General features: G+C 50.7%; 1 protein-coding gene across 1 annotated transcript in view; it reads right to left on the reverse strand.

The window, feature by feature from the left end:
* Positions 1–464: 464 nt before the first annotated feature.
* adcyap1r1b (adenylate cyclase activating polypeptide 1b (pituitary) receptor type I) overlaps positions 465–18924 on the reverse strand; it is a 117615-nt gene continuing 99155 nt past the window's right edge. The window contains exons 12-14 of the mRNA XM_065009187.1: positions 1199–1328; positions 887–928; positions 465–743 (exon numbers count right to left, since the gene is read on the reverse strand). Of these exons, the coding sequence (XP_064865259.1) occupies positions 555–743; positions 887–928; positions 1199–1328 (361 nt within the window). The 3' untranslated portion in view covers positions 465–554. The remainder of the gene's footprint in view (positions 744–886; positions 929–1198; positions 1329–18924) is intronic.

The raw sequence follows: 18924 nt of genomic DNA on the forward strand, positions 1-18924 counted from the left end.
TTGGGTTAGTTTGGATTGTATTGGGTAGGTTAGTTTGAATAGGGCTTGGGGTTGGGTTAGTTTGGATTGTATTAGGTTGGTTAGTTTGGATAGGGTTAGGGATTGGGCTTGTTTAGGTGTGATTGATTCGGCATGGCTTTATTAGGGTTGAGTTGTTGATCCAGTTCGTTATATGAAGGGCTCAGTTGGGCTTTTGGGTGCAGTGCAGTTAGGAGGGTCCGGGATGCGTTCTCCAGAGTCCAGGATCAGGGTTGTGTCAGGGTACGGGTTGGTTGTCTCTGGGTATGGGTTGGTGGTGTCTGGATATGGGTTGGGGAAAGGGTATGGGTTGGTGAGGCTGGTCACTGGTAGTGGTCCGTGGTTGGGTGTGGGTATAGGGGTGAGGTTGGGTGTAGGGGTGAGGTTGGTCATAGTATCAGGACCAGTGTGGAAGTGGCTGATGGGTCTTGGTGTAGGGGTGATAGAAGTAGTAGTAGTAGTAGTAGTAGTAGTAGTAGTAGTGGTGGTCTCTCCCTGGCTCTGGTCCTGGGCTTCACCGTTGAAGTTCAGGTGGCTTAGGTGGCTGGCGACTCGGCCTGTAGGCTGGACATGCGGATCTGAGAGCTGCTCTTGCTGAGGATGGAGAGCTGCGTTCCCCCGTTCACCCCACTGCTGGCCAACGAAGGGTGCCGGTGCTTCAGGTCCACAGCAAAGTACCTGTTCACCGTCCAGCTGCGCCATTTCCTCTTGATCTCCGACTGCACCTTCAGGGAGATACTTCACAAGGTCATTATTAATGGACCTCGCTGGAAAGACTCAGCATGCCTCTCTCTCTCGATCTCGATATAGAGATGCTGTATTTATCAGTGCCTAAAGCAACAAGTGGTTGGTTTAAAAGAGAGCTTACCTCTCCATTCAGAAAGCAGTAGAGAACAGCCACAACGAAGCCCTATATGGACACAAAGAACACAAGCAGAGAAAACTGTCTTTCAGGTATGCACAGGAATGTACATTGTCACACATCAGAAAGCACATACACACGCACAGACACACACACGCAGACACACACGCAGACACACACACGCAGACACACACACACACACACGCACACACGCACACACGCACACACGCAGACACGCAGACACGCAGACACGCACACACAGACACACAGACACACACACACACACACACACACACACACACACACACACACACACACCTGGAAGGAGCCTAGGCCTAGCTCAAACACCAGCCTCTCCCTCTTGCTGACGTCTTCGGGTGAGAAGGCGAACACAGTGTAGTGGATCCCAAACAGAGGGATCAAGAGCAGGGTGGAACGCGCCAGACGCCTGCCAATCAAACAACACAACACATATTACAGTGGACCAACATACTCATGACATCATCAACAGTGGGTCACTAGATTCAGACATCATCAAAGTGGACCAATATACTCATGACATCATCAACAGTGGACCAACATATTCATGACTAGGAATTAACATGGGTAACCGGGATCCCGGGACTGTCCCAGGAACACTCTTCACATTTTCCCCCAAAATTAAATGACAAGACCCGTGAAATTACAACATTTTCCCCCAATGTGGCACTAATGCAGGCCTTACAGTTAACCCCCAACAACAACTGCTCCCCAGGTGCCTATGACGTGGACATCAATTAAGGCAGAGGGGTTGGGTTCAGAGGGGTTGGGTTAAATGAGGAACACACATTTCGGTTGACGGCATTCAGTTGTACAACTGACTAGGTATCCTCTCCCTTTCCCTTTCATGTGCAGCATCAGATTAGCAAAACATTTAATAGCACACTATCCGAACAGGTTATATCATGGAAGCCTTGAGCCTAGATGATGTACTTCACACAAAGTCGTCATAAATTCAAAGCGCACGTATGATTGACACCGCCGGGCTGCACACGCAACCTGAATCTAGTCAATAAACCCTACAGGAAACCCCTACAGTAGACCTACAGGCTAGGCGAGCTGTCATTGTGAATCTTCAGACAGTCACACATTTGATAGGCCTATGCACAATTCACTACATAGACATCTCTGTCACAGACATGACGTTTGTTAACAATTTAGAGGCATTAGGGAAAATTCTATATTTTCCTGTCCTAAAGCCTAGGCTATTTTCCTATCCAGTCCCAATCCCACAGAAACCCAAAATCCTGTCTCGCATGACAGTTCCTCATTTTATTCTGTAATCCATAGGTTGCACAATAAAAGCATGTCTCTTGCCAATGCATGTCGAAATAGCGATATAACATTTAGAGATGCACAATATATCGGTGAACATATCGGAATTGTCTGATATCATCTAAAAATGCCAACATCGGTATAGGACCGATGTGTAGTTTAACACCGATGTGAAAAACCGATGTCAAGCTGACTGCACACCTAAATAAGTAGGGACATGACGTAATGACGCCACATAAAATTATGCGCTACACGTGCAACACAGCATTCCTAACCTAGCCCACAATGTCTGCTGTGTGGATCGAGCAGTCAACAAGTTGAGCAGTCATTTGAAAGAGCAAGAAAATTTTAGTCGAGACAAGTCAAAGGCGAAATCCATGAACGCCAAGATAATGGAATTCATTGCCCTTGACAATCAACCGTTCTCTTTAGTGGGTGATGTTGGTTTCGCGATTGGTCGAGCACCGGTACACACTAACGTTACCAAGTGCGCTATTGTTCAGATGTTGCCCTACTGGAGCTACACAGTAATAGCTTCACTGCTATTAGCTTCACGACATTCTATGGAACGCAATGACATTGTCACACTCTGACCATTATTTGCGTTGTTTGTTTCTATGTTTTGTTTGGTCAGGGTGTGATATGAGTGGGCATTCTATGTTGCATGTCTAGTTAGTCTGTTTCTATGTTTTGGCCTGATATGGTTCTCAATCAGTGGCAGGTGTTTGTCGTTGTCTCTGATTGGGAACCATATTTAGGTAGCCTGTTTTGCATTGTGGTTAGTGGGTTATTGTCTATGTGATGTTGCATGTTAGCACTCAGTTTCTATAGAAGTCACGTTTGTCTGGTTAGTTTGTTTTGTTTGTTTAGTGTACTTCGTGTTTTTTTTGTCTATAATTAAATGTATGTATTCACACCACGCTGCGCTTTGGTCTCCTCAATACGACGATCGTGACAGACATTCTATGGAACGCATGACATTCTATGGTCTTTGCATGTCAAAAAAGATACACATCAAATAACAGTGTTTGACAATAACACTATTTCACACGTTAAATAAGCTTTTAATTTGACATGTCAAATAACAGTTCTATTATAGAATTTTGTGTGTTCTGAATTTGCACGTGCAAGCCAAGCGCCACCACTACTATCAGTAGCACTGTCAAAGCTGTACAAAAAAAGTCTGGAAACAAGCAAACACCGAACGATGTGTTTACAATACAGTGTTGGTAATAAAGCATTAATTGTTCAACCGCAACTTCTGGGGTAGCTAACTAGCTTTAGCTTGGTACCTACTGTAGATAGCACCAATACAACCAGCCTGAAAACAATGACCAGTAGAAACTGCAGTCATTTTCACTATTCTTAGCAATGATTTAGGAATCGTTGTGGGTAAGTATTAGCTAGGCAGCCACTTGTTTTTCTCCTATTGAAATTGAACTTCAGTTCATGAAAATAAATAGCTAGCCAGCTACTTAACCCTGTTGCCCAAAGCTAACATTATAAGCAGCCAGCTAGCTTCATCTGGCTAGTGAAGCTCGACCTGACCGGGTTATGTGTTGTGAAGCTAGCCACAATAAGGATTAGGTACAATAGTGGAATTTGCGGTTTGCCTTCAAAATAAAATTACCTCTTTGAAAGTGATGCAGAAGGTTACAATTGGTGGAATCATGCCATATTTAGACTAGATAATGTTAAGCAAAGTTGGAATGTGAAGCAATGAAATGAGGTATCAGTCTACTCGGTGACACCCACAGAACACAACTGTGAAGAGTTTACGCAGATATTAGCATTGTAGCTCTTATTGCAGGTACTGTGACTGTGTGAAATCACCTCCCCAGTCAGCCTATTGTGTGTATTGACATTCATATTGCACTGTACAGCTTTACCTAAGGATTGGGGATAAATGAAATGGGGTAACAGTCTACTCAATACCCAATATAATTTTCCCCAACGTCCTCCTCAGAGTTATCAGACTCCAAAACATGTTCAATACACACAGGTTGACAATAAATATGTCTCAATTCACAGCTGTTTCAGAGTCCCGCAATAAGCGCCACAATGCTAATGTTCTCTGGGTTTCACTGAGTAGACTGATACCCCATGTCATTGATCCACATTCCATAGGTAAAGCTGTACCGTGAAATACGTATGCCCCCAATGCAATTCTAAAGTATAATACATCCAGTGTGATTTCAACTGATTTTTGTCAAAATAACAAATCATTGTCTTTTCTTGATTTTATATAACAACATTCCAACCTCATTTAGCATGATCTATTCAATTATTGCATAATTCTACTATTTGTATTAATTTGCATCAATTTGCATAATTTGCATAGTCTACTATTGTGGCTAATCCTCATTGTGGCTAGCTTCACATAGATGGGTCCAACCACCATTAATCAAATAAGAACTGTATTATAAATTAGGGTTATTTTAGATGATGACACCTAGCGAGATAGTGAGCTAGCTAACGATAGCTACTGAAACATATTATGTTGTTTTGCTTTGTTTTTGGGGAAGAACATTGTTTGCATCCATGAGCTTTTTATGACCATCACTGTACGTGCGCGAGACAACATTACCAGCATCATAGCATACGTATCGATGAATCGTTGTGACATATGAAATACGAGTGTAATCAATGTGTAATAACTACGTAAAAAATGTATGAAAGCGTTAAATTATTATGTGACGTGCAGAAATATTCAGGTCCTAAATGGTCAACAAGCTTATTTGACACGTCAAATAGTGTTATTTAACGTGTATCTTTTTTGATATGCAAAGACCCAAATGGCGTTCCATAGAAATCATGGGTGAGAATGAAATGACTGAGCAAACGAACAAGAAACAGCACAGCAAGTAAGTGAAAGAAATAGGTTTTGATAACGTTTTACTGGTAATGGGGACATACATACAACCTTTATTTAACTAGGCAAGTCAGTTAAGAACAAATTCTTATTTACAAAGACGGCCTACCCCGGCCAAACCTGGACGACGTTGGGACAATTGGGCGCCGCTCTATGGGACTCCCAATCACGGCCGGATGTGATACAGCCTGGATTCGAAACAGGGACTGTAGTGACTCCTCTTGCACTGAGATGCAGTGCCTTAGACTGATGCGTCCATGTGTGTGAGTTAACTATTTAACTGTACTAGAATGCTTAAAAAGCCACAACATTTTTAAATAACGGTTATTGGTATCGGGTTTTTTGGCAAGGAAAATATTGGATATCGGTATCGGCAAAAACGGTCACATTGGTGCATCACTAATAACATTTCTTGCTACCCATATGAGAGCTGCGCTGTCTTGTATTTGCTACCCACATGAGCGCTGCGCTGTCTCGTACTTGCTACCCACATGAGAGCTTCGCTGTCTCGTACTTGCTGCCCGTATGAGAGCTTCGCTGTCTCGTACTTGCTGCCCATATGAGAGCTGTGCTGTCTTGTATTTGCTACCCACATGAGAGCTGTGCTGTCTCGTACTTGCTGCCCGTATGAGAGCTTCGCTGTCTCGTACTTGCTGCCCATAGGAGAGCTGCGCTGTCTCGTACTTGCTGCCCGTATGAGAGCTTCGCTGTCTCGTACTTGCTGCCCATATGAGAGCTGCGCTGTCTTGTATTTGCTACCCACATGAGAGCTGTGCTGTCTCGTACTTGCTGCCCGTATGAGAGCTTCGCTGTCTCGTACTTGCTGCCCATATGAGAGCTGCGCTGTCTTGTATTTGCTACCCACATGAGAGCTGCGCTGTCTCGTACTTGCTGCCCATATGAGAGCTGCGCTGTCTTTTATTTGCTACCCACATGAGATCTGCGCTGTCGCGTACTTGCTGCCCATATGAGAGCTTCGCTGTCTCGTACTTGCTACCCACATGAGAGCTGCGCTGTCTCGTACTTGCTGCCCATATGAGAGCTTCGCTGTCTCGTACTTGCTACCCATATGAGAGCTTCGCTGTCTCGTACTTGCTGCCCATATGAGAGCTGCGCTGTCTTGTATTTGCTACCCACATGAGAGCTGCGCTGTCTCGTACTTGCTGCCAATATGAGATCTGCGCTGTCTCGTACTTGCTGCCCATATGAGAGCTTCACTGTCTCGTACTTGCTGCCCATTTGAGAGCTGTGCTGTCTCGTACTTGCTGCCCACATGAGAGCTGCGCTGTCTCGTACTTGCTCCCCACATGAGAGCTGCGCTGTCTCGTACTTGCTGCCCATATGAGAGCTTCACTGTCTCGTACTTGCTGCCCATTTGAGAGCTGTGCTGTCTCGTACTTGCTGCCCACATGAGAGCTGCACTGTCTCGTACTTGCTCCCCACATGAGAGCTGCGCTGTCTCGTACTTGCTGCCCATATGAGAGCTGCGCTGTCTCATACTTGCTGCCCATATGAGAGCTGCGCTGTCTCATACTTGCTGCCCATATGAGAGCTGCGCTGTCTCGTACTAGCTGCCCATATGAGATCTGTGCTGTCTCGTACTTGCTGCCCATATGAGAGCTGTGCTGTCTCGTACTTGTTGCCCATATGAGAGCTGTGCTGTCTCGTACTTGCTGCCCACATGAGAGCTGCGCTGTCTTGTACTTGCTGCCCATATGAGAGCTGCGCTGTCTCGTACTTGCTGCCCACATGAGAGCTGCGCTGTCTCGTACTTGCTGCCCATATGAGAGCTGGGCTGTCTTGTACTTGCTACCCACATGAGAGCTGCGCTGTCTCGTATTTGCTGCCCACATGAGAGCTGCACTGTCTTGTACTTGCTGCCCATATGAGAGCTGCGCTGTCTCGTACTTGCTGCCCATATGAGAGCTGCACTGTCTTGTACTTGCTACCCACATGAGAGCTGCGCTGTCTCATACTTGCTGCCCATATGAGAGCTGCGCTGTCTCGTAGTTGCTGTCCATATGAGCGCTGCGCTGTTTCGTACATGCTGCCCACATGAGAGCTGCGCTGTCTCGTAGTTGCTGTCCATATGAGAGCTGCGCTGTCTCGTACTTGCTGCCCATGTTAGAGCTGCGCTGTCTCGTACTTGCTGCCCATATGAGATCTGTGCTGTCTCGTACTTGCTGCCCATATGAGAGCTGTGCTGTCTCGTACTTGCTGCCCATATGAGAGCTGCGCTGTCTCGTACTTTCTGCCCACATGAGAGCTGCGCTGTCTCGTATTTGCTGCCCACATGAGAGCTGCACTGTCTTGTACTTGCTGCCCACATGAGAGCTGCGCTGTCTCGTACTTGCTGCCCATATGAGAGCTGCACTGTCTTGTACTTGCTACCCACATGAGAGCTGCGCTGTCTCGTATTTGCTGCCCACATGAGAGCTGCACTGTCTTGTACTTGCTGCCCATATGAGAGCTGCCCTGTCTCGTACTTGCTGCCCATATGAGAGCTGCACTGTCTTGTACTTGCTACCCACATGAGAGCTGCGCTGTCTCGTATTTGCTGCCCACATGAGAGCTGCACTGTCTTGTACTTGCTGCCCATATGAGAGCTGCCCTGTCTCGTACTTGCTGCCCATATGAGATCTGTGCTGTCTCGTACTTGCTGCCCATATGAGAGCTGTGCTGTCTCGTACTTGCTGCCCATATGAGAGCTGTGCTGTCTCGTACTTGCTGCCCACATGAGAGCTGCGCTGTCTTGTACTTGCTGCCCATATGAGAGCTGCGCTGTCTCGTACTTGCTGCCCACATGAGAGCTGCGCTGTCTCGTACTTGCTGCCCATATGAGAGCTGTGCTGTCTCGTACTTGCTGCCCATATGAGAGCTGTGCTGTCTCGTACTTGCTGCCCACATGAGAGCTGCGCTGTCTCGTACTTGCTGCCCATATGAGAGCTGCGCTGTCTCGTACTTGCTGCCCACATGAGAGCTGCGCTGTCTCGTACTTGCTGCCCATATGAGAGCTGGGCTGTCTCGTACATGCTGCCCACATGAGAGCTGCGCTGTCTCGTATTTGCTGCCCACATGAGAGCTGCACTGTCTTGTACTTGCTGCCCATATGAGAGCTGCGCTGTCTCGTACTTGCTGCCCACATGAGAGCTGCGCTGTCTCGTACTTGCTGCCCATATGAGAGCTGGGCTGTCTCGTACATGCTGCCCACATGAGAGCTGCGCTGTCTCGTATTTGCTGCCCACATGAGAGCTGCACAGTCTTGTACTTGCTGCCCATATGAGAGCTGCGCTGTCTCGTACTTGCTGCCCATATGAGAGCTGCACTGTCTTGTACTTGCTACCCACATGAGAGCTGCGCTGTCTCGTATTTGCTGCCCACATGAGAGCTGCACTGTCTTGTACTTGCTGCCCATATGAGAGCTGCGCTGTCTCGTACTTGCTGCCCATATGAGAGCTGCACTGTCTTGTACTTGCTACCCACATGAGAGCTGCGCTGTCTCATACTTGCTGCCCATATGAGAGCTGCGCTGTCTCGTAGTTGCTGTCCATATGAGCGCTGCGCTGTTTCGTACATGCTGCCCACATGAGAGCTGCGCTGTCTCGTAGTTGCTGTCCATATGAGAGCTGCGCTGTCTCGTACTTGCTGCCCATGTTAGAGCTGCGCTGTCTCGTACTTGCTGCCCATATGAGATCTGTGCTGTCTCGTACTTGCTGCCCATATGAGAGCTGTGCTGTCTCGTACTTGCTGCCCATATGAGAGCTGCGCTGTCTCGTACTTTCTGCCCACATGAGAGCTGCGCTGTCTCGTATTTGCTGCCCACATGAGAGCTGCACTGTCTTGTACTTGCTGCCCACATGAGAGCTGCGCTGTCTCGCACTTGCTGCCCATATGAGAGCTGCACTGTCTTGTACTTGCTACCCACATGAGAGCTGCGCTGTCTCGTATTTGCTGCCCACATGAGAGCTGCACTGTCTTGTACTTGCTGCCCATATGAGAGCTGCCCTGTCTCGTACTTGCTGCCCATATGAGAGCTGCACTGTCTTGTACTTGCTACCCACATGAGAGCTGCGCTGTCTCGTATTTGCTGCCCACATGAGAGCTGCGCTGTCTTGTACTTGCTGCCCATATGAGAGCTGCCCTGTCTCGTACTTGCTGCCCATATGAGATCTGTGCTGTCTCGTACTTGCTGCCCATATGAGAGCTGTGCTGTCTCGTACTTGCTGCCCATATGAGAGCTGTGCTGTCTCGTACTTTGCTGCCCACATGAGAGCTGCGCTGTCTTGTACTTGCTGCCCATATGAGAGCTGCGCTGTCTCGTACTTGCTGCCCACATGAGAGCTGCGCTGTCTCGTACTTGCTGCCCATATGAGAGCTGTGCTGTCTCGTACTTGCTGCCCATATGAGAGCTGTGCTGTCTCGTACTTGCTGCCCACATGAGAGCTGCGCTGTCTCGTACTTGCTGCCCATATGAGAGCTGCGCTGTCTCGTACTTGCTGCCCACATGAGAGCTGCGCTGTCTCGTACTTGCTGCCCATATGAGAGCTGGGCTGTCTCGTACATGCTGCCCACATGAGAGCTGCGCTGTCTCGTATTTGCTGCCCACATGAGAGCTGCACTGTCTTGTACTTGCTGCCCATATGAGAGCTGCGCTGTCTCGTACTTGCTGCCCACATGAGAGCTGCGCTGTCTCGTACTTGCTGCCCATATGAGAGCTGGGCTGTCTCGCACATGCTGCCCACATGAGAGCTGCGCTGTCTCGTATTTGCTGCCCACATGAGAGCTGCACAGTCTTGTACTTGCTGCCCATATGAGAGCTGCGCTGTCTCGTACTTGCTGCCCATATGAGAGCTGCACTGTCTTGTACTTGCTACCCACATGAGAGCTGCGCTGTCTCGTATTTGCTGCCCACATGAGAGCTGCACTGTCTTGTACTTTGCTGCCCATATGAGAGCTGCGCTGTCTCGTACTTGCTGCCCATATGAGAGCTGCACTGTCTTGTACTTGCTACCCACATGAGAGCTGCGCTGTCTCATACTTGCTGCCCATATGAGAGCTGCGCTGTCTCGTAGTTGCTGTCCATATGAGCGCTGCGCTGTTTCGTACATGCTGCCCACATGAGAGCTGCGCTGTCTCGTAGTTGCTGTCCATATGAGAGCTACGCTGTCTCGTACTTGCTGCCCATGTTAGAGCTGCGCTGTCTCGTACTTGCTGCCCATATGAGATCTGTGCTGTCTCGTACTTGCTGCCCATATGAGAGCTGTGCTGTCTCGTACTTGCTGCCCATATGAGAGCTGTGCTGTCTCGTACTTGCTGCCCACATGAGAGCTGCGCTGTCTTGTACTTGCTGCCCATATGAGAGCTGCGCTGTCTCGTACTTGCTGCCCACATGAGAGCTGCGCTGTCTCGTATTTGCTGCCCACATGAGAGCTGCACTGTCTTGTACTTGCTGCCCACATGAGAGCTGCGCTGTCTCGTACTTGCTGCCCATATGAGAGCTGCACTGTCTTGTACTTGCTACCCACATGAGAGCTGCGCTGTCTCGTATTTGCTGCCCACATGAGAGCTGCACTGTCTTGTACTTGCTGCCCATATGAGAGCTGCGCTGTCTCGTACTTGCTGCCCATATGAGATCTGTGCTGTCTCGTACTTGCTGCCCATATGAGAGCTGTGCTGTCTCGTACTTGCTGCCCATATGAGAGCTGTGCTGTCTCGTACTTGCTGCCCACATGAGAGCTGCGCTGTCTTGTACTTGCTGCCCATATGAGAGCTGCGCTGTCTCGTACTTGCTGCCCACATGAGAGCTGCGCTGTCTCGTACTTGCTGCCCATATGAGAGCTGTGCTGTCTCTACTTGCTGCAAATATGAGAGCTGTGCTGTCTCGTACTTGCTGCCCACATGAGAGCTGCGCTGTCTTGTACTTGCTGCCCATATGAGAGCTGCGCTGTCTCGTACTTGCTGCCCACATGAGAGCTGCGCTGTCTCGTACTTGCTGCCCATATGAGAGCTGGGCTGTCTCGTACATGCTGCCCACATGAGAGCTGCGCTGTCTCGTATTTGCTGCCCACATGAGAGCTGCACTGTCTTGTACTTGCTGCCCATATGAGAGCTGTGCTGTCTCGTACTTGCTGCCCACATGAGAGCTGCGCTGTCTTGTACTTGCTGCCCATATGAGAGCTGCGCTGTCTCGTACTTGCTGCCCACATGAGAGATGCGCTGTCTCGTACTTGCTGCCCATATGAGAGCTGGGCTGTCTCGTACATGCTGCCCACATGAGAGCTGCGCTGTCTCGTATTTGCTGCCCACATGAGAGCTGCACTGTCTTGTACTTGCTGCCCACATGAGAGCTGCGCTGTCTCGTACTTGCTGCCCATATGAGAGCTGCACTGTCTTGTACTTGCTGCCCATATGAGAGCTGCGCTGTCTCGTACTTGCTGCCCATATGAGATCTGTGCTGTCTCGTACTTGCTGCCCACATGAGAGCTGCGCTGTCTCGTATTTGCTGCCCACATGAGAGCTGCACTGTCTTGTACTTGCTACCCACATGAGAGCTGCGCTGTCTCGTATTTGCTGCCCACATGAGAGCTGCACTGTCTTGTACTTGCTGCCCATATGAGAGCTGCGCTGTCTCGTACTTGCTGCCCATATGAGATGTGTGCTGTCTCGTACTTGCTGCCCATATGAGAGCTGTGCTGTCTCGTACTTGTTGCCCATATGAGAGCTGTGCTGTCTCGTACTTGCTGCCCACATGAGAGCTGCGCTGTCTTGTACTTGCTGCCCATATGAGAGCTGCGCTGTCTCGTACTTGCTGCCCACATGAGAGCTGCGCTGTCTCGTACTTGCTGCCCATATGAGAGCTGCGCTGTCTTGTATTTGCTACCCACATGAGAGCTGCGCTGTCTCGTACTTGCTGCCCATATGAGAGCTGCGCTGTCTTTTATTTGCTACCCACATGAGATCTGCGCTGTCGCGTACTTGCTGCCCATATGAGAGCTGCGCTGTCTTGTATTTGCTACCCACATGAGAGCTGCGCTGTCTCGTACTTGCTGCCAATATGAGATCTGCGCTGTCTCGTACTTGCTGCCCATATGAGAGCTTCACTGTCTCGTACTTGCTGCCCATTTGAGAGCTGTGCTGTCTCATACTTGCTGCCCACATGAGAGCTGCGCTGTCTCGTACTTGCTCCCCACATGAGAGCTGCGCTGTCTCATACTTGCTGCCCATATGAGAGCTGCGCTGTCTCATACTTGCTGCCCATATGAGAGCTGCGCTGTCTCGTACTTGCTGCCCATATGAGAGCTGCGCTGTCTTGTATTTGCTACCCACATGAGAGCTGTGCTGTCTCGTACTTGCTGCCCATTTGAGAGCTGTGCTGTCTCGTACTTGCTGCCCACATGAGAGCTGCGCTGTCTCGTACTTGCTCCCCACATGAGAGCTGCGCTGTCTCGTACTTGCTGCCCATATGAGAGCTTCACTGTCTCGTACTTGCTGCCCATTTGAGAGCTGTGCTGTCTCGTACTTGCTGCCCACATGAGAGCTGCACTGTCTCGTACTTGCTCCCCACATGAGAGCTGCGCTGTCTCGTACTTGCTGCCCATATGAGAGCTGCGCTGTCTCATACTTGCTGCCCATATGAGAGCTGCGCTGTCTCATACTTGCTGCCCATATGAGAGCTGCGCTGTCTCGTACTAGCTGCCCATATGAGATCTGTGCTGTCTCGTACTTGCTGCCCATATGAGAGCTGTGCTGTCTCGTACTTGTTGCCCATATGAGAGCTGTGCTGTCTCGTACTTGCTGCCCACATGAGAGCTGCGCTGTCTTGTACTTGCTGCCCATATGAGAGCTGCGCTGTCTCGTACTTGCTGCCCACATGAGAGCTGCGCTGTCTCGTACTTGCTGCCCATATGAGAGCTGGGCTGTCTCGTACATGCTGCCCACATGAGAGCTGCGCTGTCTCGTATTTGCTGCCCACATGAGAGCTGCACAGTCTTGTACTTGCTGCCCATATGAGAGCTGCGCTGTCTCGTACTTGCTAACCATATGAGAGCTGCACTGTCTTGTACTTGCTACCCACATGAGAGCTGCGCTGTCTCGTATTTGCTGCCCACATGAGAGCTGCACTGTCTTGTACTTGCTGCCCATATGAGAGCTGCGCTGTCTCGTACTTGCTGCCCATATGAGAGCTGCACTGTCTCGTACTTGCTGCCCATATGAGAGCTGTGCTGTCTCGTACTTGCTGCCCATATGAGAGCTGTGCTGTCTCGTACTTGCTGCCCACATGAGAGCTGCGCTGTCTTGTACTTGCTGCCCATATGAGAGCTGCGCTGTCTCGTACTTGCTGCCCACATGAGAGCTGCGCTGTCTCGTATTTGCTGCCCACATGAGAGCTGCACTGTCTTGTACTTGCTGCCCACATGAGAGCTGCGCTGTCTCGTACTTGCTGCCCATATGAGAGCTGCACTGTCTTGTACTTGCTGCCCAATAACCGGAAGGTTGCGAGTTCAAACCCCCGAGCTGACAAGGTACAAATCTGTCGTTCTGCCCCTGAACAGGCAGTTAACCCACTGTTCCTAGGCCGTCATTGAAAATAAGAATTTGTTCTTAACTGACTTGCCTGGTTAAATAAAGGTAAAATTAAAAAAAATTAAAAAAATATTTGCTGCCCACATGAGATCTGTGCTGTCTCGTACTTGCTGCCCATATGAGAGCTGTGCTGTCTCGTACTTGCTGCCCATATGAGAGCTGCACTGTCTTGTACTTGCTGCCCATATGAGAGCTGCGCTGTCTCGTACTTGCTGCCCATATGAGATCTGTGCTGTCTCGTACTTGCTGCCCATATGAGAGCTGTGCTGTCTCGTACTTGCTGCCCATATGAGAGCTGTGCTGTCTCGTACTTGCTGCCCACATGAGAGCTGCGCTGTCTTGTACTTGCTGCCCATATGAGAGCTGCGCTGTCTCGTACTTGCTGCCCACATGAGAGCTGCGCTGTCTCGTACTTGCTGCCCATATGAGAGCTGTGCTGTCTCTACTTGCTGCAAATATGAGAGCTGTGCTGTCTCGTACTTGCTGCCCACATGAGAGCTGCGCTGTCTTGTACTTGCTGCCCATATGAGAGCTGCGCTGTCTCGTACTTGCTGCCCACATGAGAGCTGCGCTGTCTCGTACTTGCTGCCCATATGAGAGCTGGGCTGTCTCGTACATGCTGCCCACATGAGAGCTGCGCTGTCTCGTATTTGCTGCCCACATGAGAGCTGCACTGTCTTGTACTTGCTGCCCATATGAGAGCTGTGCTGTCTCGTACTTGCTGCCCACATGAGAGCTGCGCTGTCTTGTACTTGCTGCCCATATGAGAGCTGCGCTGTCTCGTACTTGCTGCCCACATGAGAGATGCGCTGTCTCGTACTTGCTGCCCATATGAGAGCTGGGCTGTCTCGCACATGCTGCCCACATGAGAGCTGCGCTGTCTCGTATTTGCTGCCCACATGAGAGCTGCACTGTCTTGTACTTGCTGCCCACATGAGAGCTGCGCTGTCTCGTACTTGCTGCCCATATGAGAGCTGCACTGTCTTGTACTTGCTGCCCATATGAGAGCTGCGCTGTCTCGTACTTGCTGCCCATATGAGATCTGTGCTGTCTCGTACTTGCTGCCCACATGAGAGCTGCGCTGTCTCGTATTTGCTGCCCACATGAGAGCTGCACTGTCTTGTACTTGCTACCCACATGAGAGCTGCGCTGTCTCGTATTTGCTGCCCACATGAGAGCTGCACTGTCTTGTACTTGCTGCCCATATGAGATCTGTGCTGTCTCGTACTTGCTGCCCATATGAGAGCTGTGCTGTCTCGTACTTGTTGCCCATATGAGAGCTGTGCTGTCTCGTACTTGCTGCCCACATGAGAGCTGCGCTGTCTTGTACTTGCTGCCCATATGAGAGCTGCGCTGTCTCGTACTTGCTGCCCACATGAGAGCTGCGCTGTCTCGTACTTGCTGCCCATATGAGAGCTGCGCTGTCTTGTATTTGCTACCCACATGAGAGCTGCGCTGTCTCGTACTTGCTGCCCATATGAGAGCTGCGCTGTCTTTTATTTGCTACCCACATGAGATCTGCGCTGTCGCGTACTTGCTGCCCATATGAGAGCTTCGCTGTCTCGTACTTGCTACCCACATGAGAGCTGCGCTGTCTCGTACTTGCTGCCCCTATGAGAGCTTCGCTGTCTCGTACTTGCTACCCATATGAGAGCTTCGCTGTCTCGTACTTGCTGCCCATATGAGAGCTGCGCTGTCTTGTATTTGCTACCCACATGAGAGCTGCGCTGTCTCGTACTTGCTGCCAATATGAGATCTGCGCTGTCTCGTACTTGCTGCCCATATGAGATCTGCGCTGTCTCGTACTTGCTGCCCATATGAGAGCTTCACTGTCTCGTACTTGCTGCCCATTTGAGAGCTGTGCTGTCTCGTACTTGCTGCCCACATGAGAGCTGCGCTGTCTCGTACTTGCTCCCCACATGAGAGCTGCGCTGTCTCGTACTTGCTGCCCATATGAGAGCTGCGCTGTCTCATACTTGCTGCCCATATGAGAGCTGCGCTGTCTCGTACTTGCTGCCCATATGAGAGCTGCGCTGTCTTGTATTTGCTACCCACATGAGAGCTGCGCTGTCTCGTACTTGCTGCCCATTTGAGAGCTGTGCTGTCTCGTACTTGCTGCCCACATGAGAGCTGCGCTGTCTCGTACTTGCTCCCCACATGAGAGCTGCGCTGTCTCGTACTTGCTGCCCATATGAGAGCTTCACTGTCTCGTACTTGCTGCCCATTTGAGAGCTGTGCTGTCTCGTACTTGCTGCCCACATGAGAGCTGCACTGTCTCGTACTTGCTCCCCACATGAGAGCTGCGCTGTCTCGTACTTGCTGCCCATATGAGAGCTGCGCTGTCTCATACTTGCTGCCCATATGAGAGCTGCGCTGTCTCATACTTGCTGCCCATATGAGAGCTGCGCTGTCTCGTACTAGCTGCCCATATGAGATCTGTGCTGTCTCGTACTTGCTGCCCATATGAGAGCTGTGCTGTCTCGTACTTGTTGCCCATATGAGAGCTGTGCTGTCTCGTACTTGCTGCCCACATGAGAGCTGCGCTGTCTTGTACTTGCTGCCCATATGAGAGCTGCGCTGTCTCGTACTTGCTGCCCACATGAGAGCTGCGCTGTCTCGTACTTGCTGCCCATATGAGAGCTGGGCTGTCTCGTACATGCTGCCCACATGAGAGCTGCGCTGTCTCGTATTTGCTGCCCACATGAGAGCTGCGCTGTCTCGTATTTGCTGCCCACATGAGAGCTGCGCTGTCTCGTACTTGCTGCCCATATGAGAGCTGCACTGTCTTGTACTTGCTACCCACATGAGAGCTGCGCTGTCTCATACTTGCTGCCCATATGAGAGCTGCGCTGTCTCGTAGTTGCTGTCCATATGAGCGCTGCGCTGTTTCGTACATGCTGCCCACATGAGAGCTGCGCTGTCTCGTAGTTGCTGTCCATATGAGAGCTGCGCTGTCTCGTACTTGCTGCCCATGTTAGAGCTGCGCTGTCTCGTACTTGCTGCCCATATGAGATCTGTGCTGTCTCGTACTTGCTGCCCATATGAGAGCTGTTCTGTCTCGTACTTGCTGCCCACATGAGAGCTGCGCTGTCTCGTACTTGCTCCCCACATGAGAGCTGCGCTGTCTCATACTTGCTGCCCATATGAGAGCTGCGCTGTCTCGTACTAGCTGCCCATATGAGATCTGTGCTGTCTCGTACTTGCTGCCCATATGAGAGCTGTGCTGTCTCGTACTTGCTGCCCATATGAGAGCTGTGCTGTCTCGTACTTGTTGCCCATATGAGAGCTGCGCTGTCTCGTACTTGCTGCCCACATGAGAGCTGCGCTGTCTCGTACTTGCTGCCCATATGAGAGCTGCGCTGTCTTGTATTTGCTACCCACATGAGAGCTGCGCTGTCTCGTACTTGCTGCCCATATGAGAGCTGCGCTGTCTTTTATTTGCTACCCACATGAGATCTGCGCTGTCGCGTACTTGCTGCCCATATGAGAGCTTCGCTGTCTCGTACTTGCTACCCACATGAGAGCTGCGCTGTCTCGTACTTGCTGCCCCTATGAGAGCTTCGCTGTCTCGTACTTGCTACCCATATGAGAGCTTCGCTGTCTCGTACTTGCTGCCCATATGAGAGCTGCGCTGTCTTGTATTTGCTACCCACATGAGAGCTGCGCTGTCTCGTACTTGCTGCCAATATGAGATCTGCGCTGTCTCGTACTTGCTGCCCATATGAGAGCTTCACTGTCTCGTACTTGCTGCCCATTTGAGAGCTGTGCTGTCTCGTACTTGCTGCCCACATGAGAGCTGCGCTGTCTCGTACTTGCTCCCCACATGAGAGCTGCGCTGTCTCGTACTTGCTGCCCATATGAGAGCTGCGCTGTCTCATACTTGCTGCCCATATGAGAGCTGCGCTGTCTCGTACTTGCTGCCCATATGAGAGCTGCGCTGTCTTGTATTTGCTACCCACATGAGAGCTGTGCTGTCTCGTACTTGCTGCCCATTTGAGAGCTGTGCTGTCTCGTACTTGCTGCCCACATGAGAGCTGCGCTGTCTCGTACTTGCTCCCCACATGAGAGCTGCGCTGTCTCGTACTTGCTGCCCATATGAGAGCTTCACTGTCTCGTACTTGCTGCCCATTTGAGAGCTGTGCTGTCTCGTACTTGCTGCCCACATGAGAGCTGCACTGTCTCGTACTTGCTCCCCACATGAGAGCTGCGCTGTCTCGTACTTGCTGCCCATATGAGAGCTGCGCTGTCTCATACTTGCTGCCCATATGAGATCTGCGCTGTCTCATACTTGCTGCCCATATGAGAGCTGCGCTGTCTCGTACTAGCTGCCCATATGAGATCTGTGCTGTCTCGTACTTGCTGCCCATATGAGAGCTGTGCTGTCTCGTACTTGTTGCCCATATGAGAGCTGTGCTGTCTCGTACTTGCTGCCCACATGAGAGCTGCGCTGTCTTGTACTTGCTGCCCATATGAGAGCTGCGCTGTCTCGTACTTGCTGCCCACATGAGAGCTGCGCTGTCTCGTACTTGCTGCCCATATGAGAGCTGGGCTGTCTCGTACATGCTGCCCACATGAGAGCTGCGCTGTCTCGTATTTGCTGCCCACATGAGAGCTGCACAGTCTTGTACTTGCTGCCCATATGAGAGCTGCACTGTCTTGTACTTGCTACCCACATGAGAGCTGCGCTGTCTCGTATTTGCTGCCCACATGAGAGCTGCACTGTCTTGTACTTGCTGCCCATATGAGAGCTGCGCTGTCTCGTACTTGCTGCCCATATGAGAGCTGCACTGTCTTGTACTTGCTACCCACATGAGAGCTGCGCTGTCTCATACTTGCTGCCCATATGAGAGCTGCGCTGTCTCGTAGTTGCTGTCCATATGAGCGCTGCGCTGTTTCGTACATGCTGCCCACATGAGAGCTGCGCTGTCTCGTAGTTGCTGTCCATATGAGAGCTGCGCTGTCTCGTACTTGCTGCCCATGTTAGAGCTGCGCTGTCTCGTACTTGCTGCCCATATGAGATCTGTGCTGTCTCGTACTTGCTGCCCATATGAGAGCTGTTCTGTCTCGTACTTGCTGCCCACATGAGAGCTGCGCTGTCTCGTACTTGCTCCCCACATGAGAGCTGCGCTGTCTCATACTTGCTGCCCATATGAGAGCTGCGCTGTCTCGTACTAGCTGCCCATATGAGATCTGTGCTGTCTCGTACTTGCTGCCCATATGAGAGCTGTGCTGTCTCGTACTTGTTGCCCATATGAGAGCTGTGCTGTCTCGTACT

Source organism: Oncorhynchus nerka, linkage group LG24 (assembly GCF_034236695.1).
Source record: "Oncorhynchus nerka isolate Pitt River linkage group LG24, Oner_Uvic_2.0, whole genome shotgun sequence".
In the NCBI taxonomy this organism is placed as follows: Eukaryota; Metazoa; Chordata; class Actinopteri; order Salmoniformes; family Salmonidae; genus Oncorhynchus; species Oncorhynchus nerka.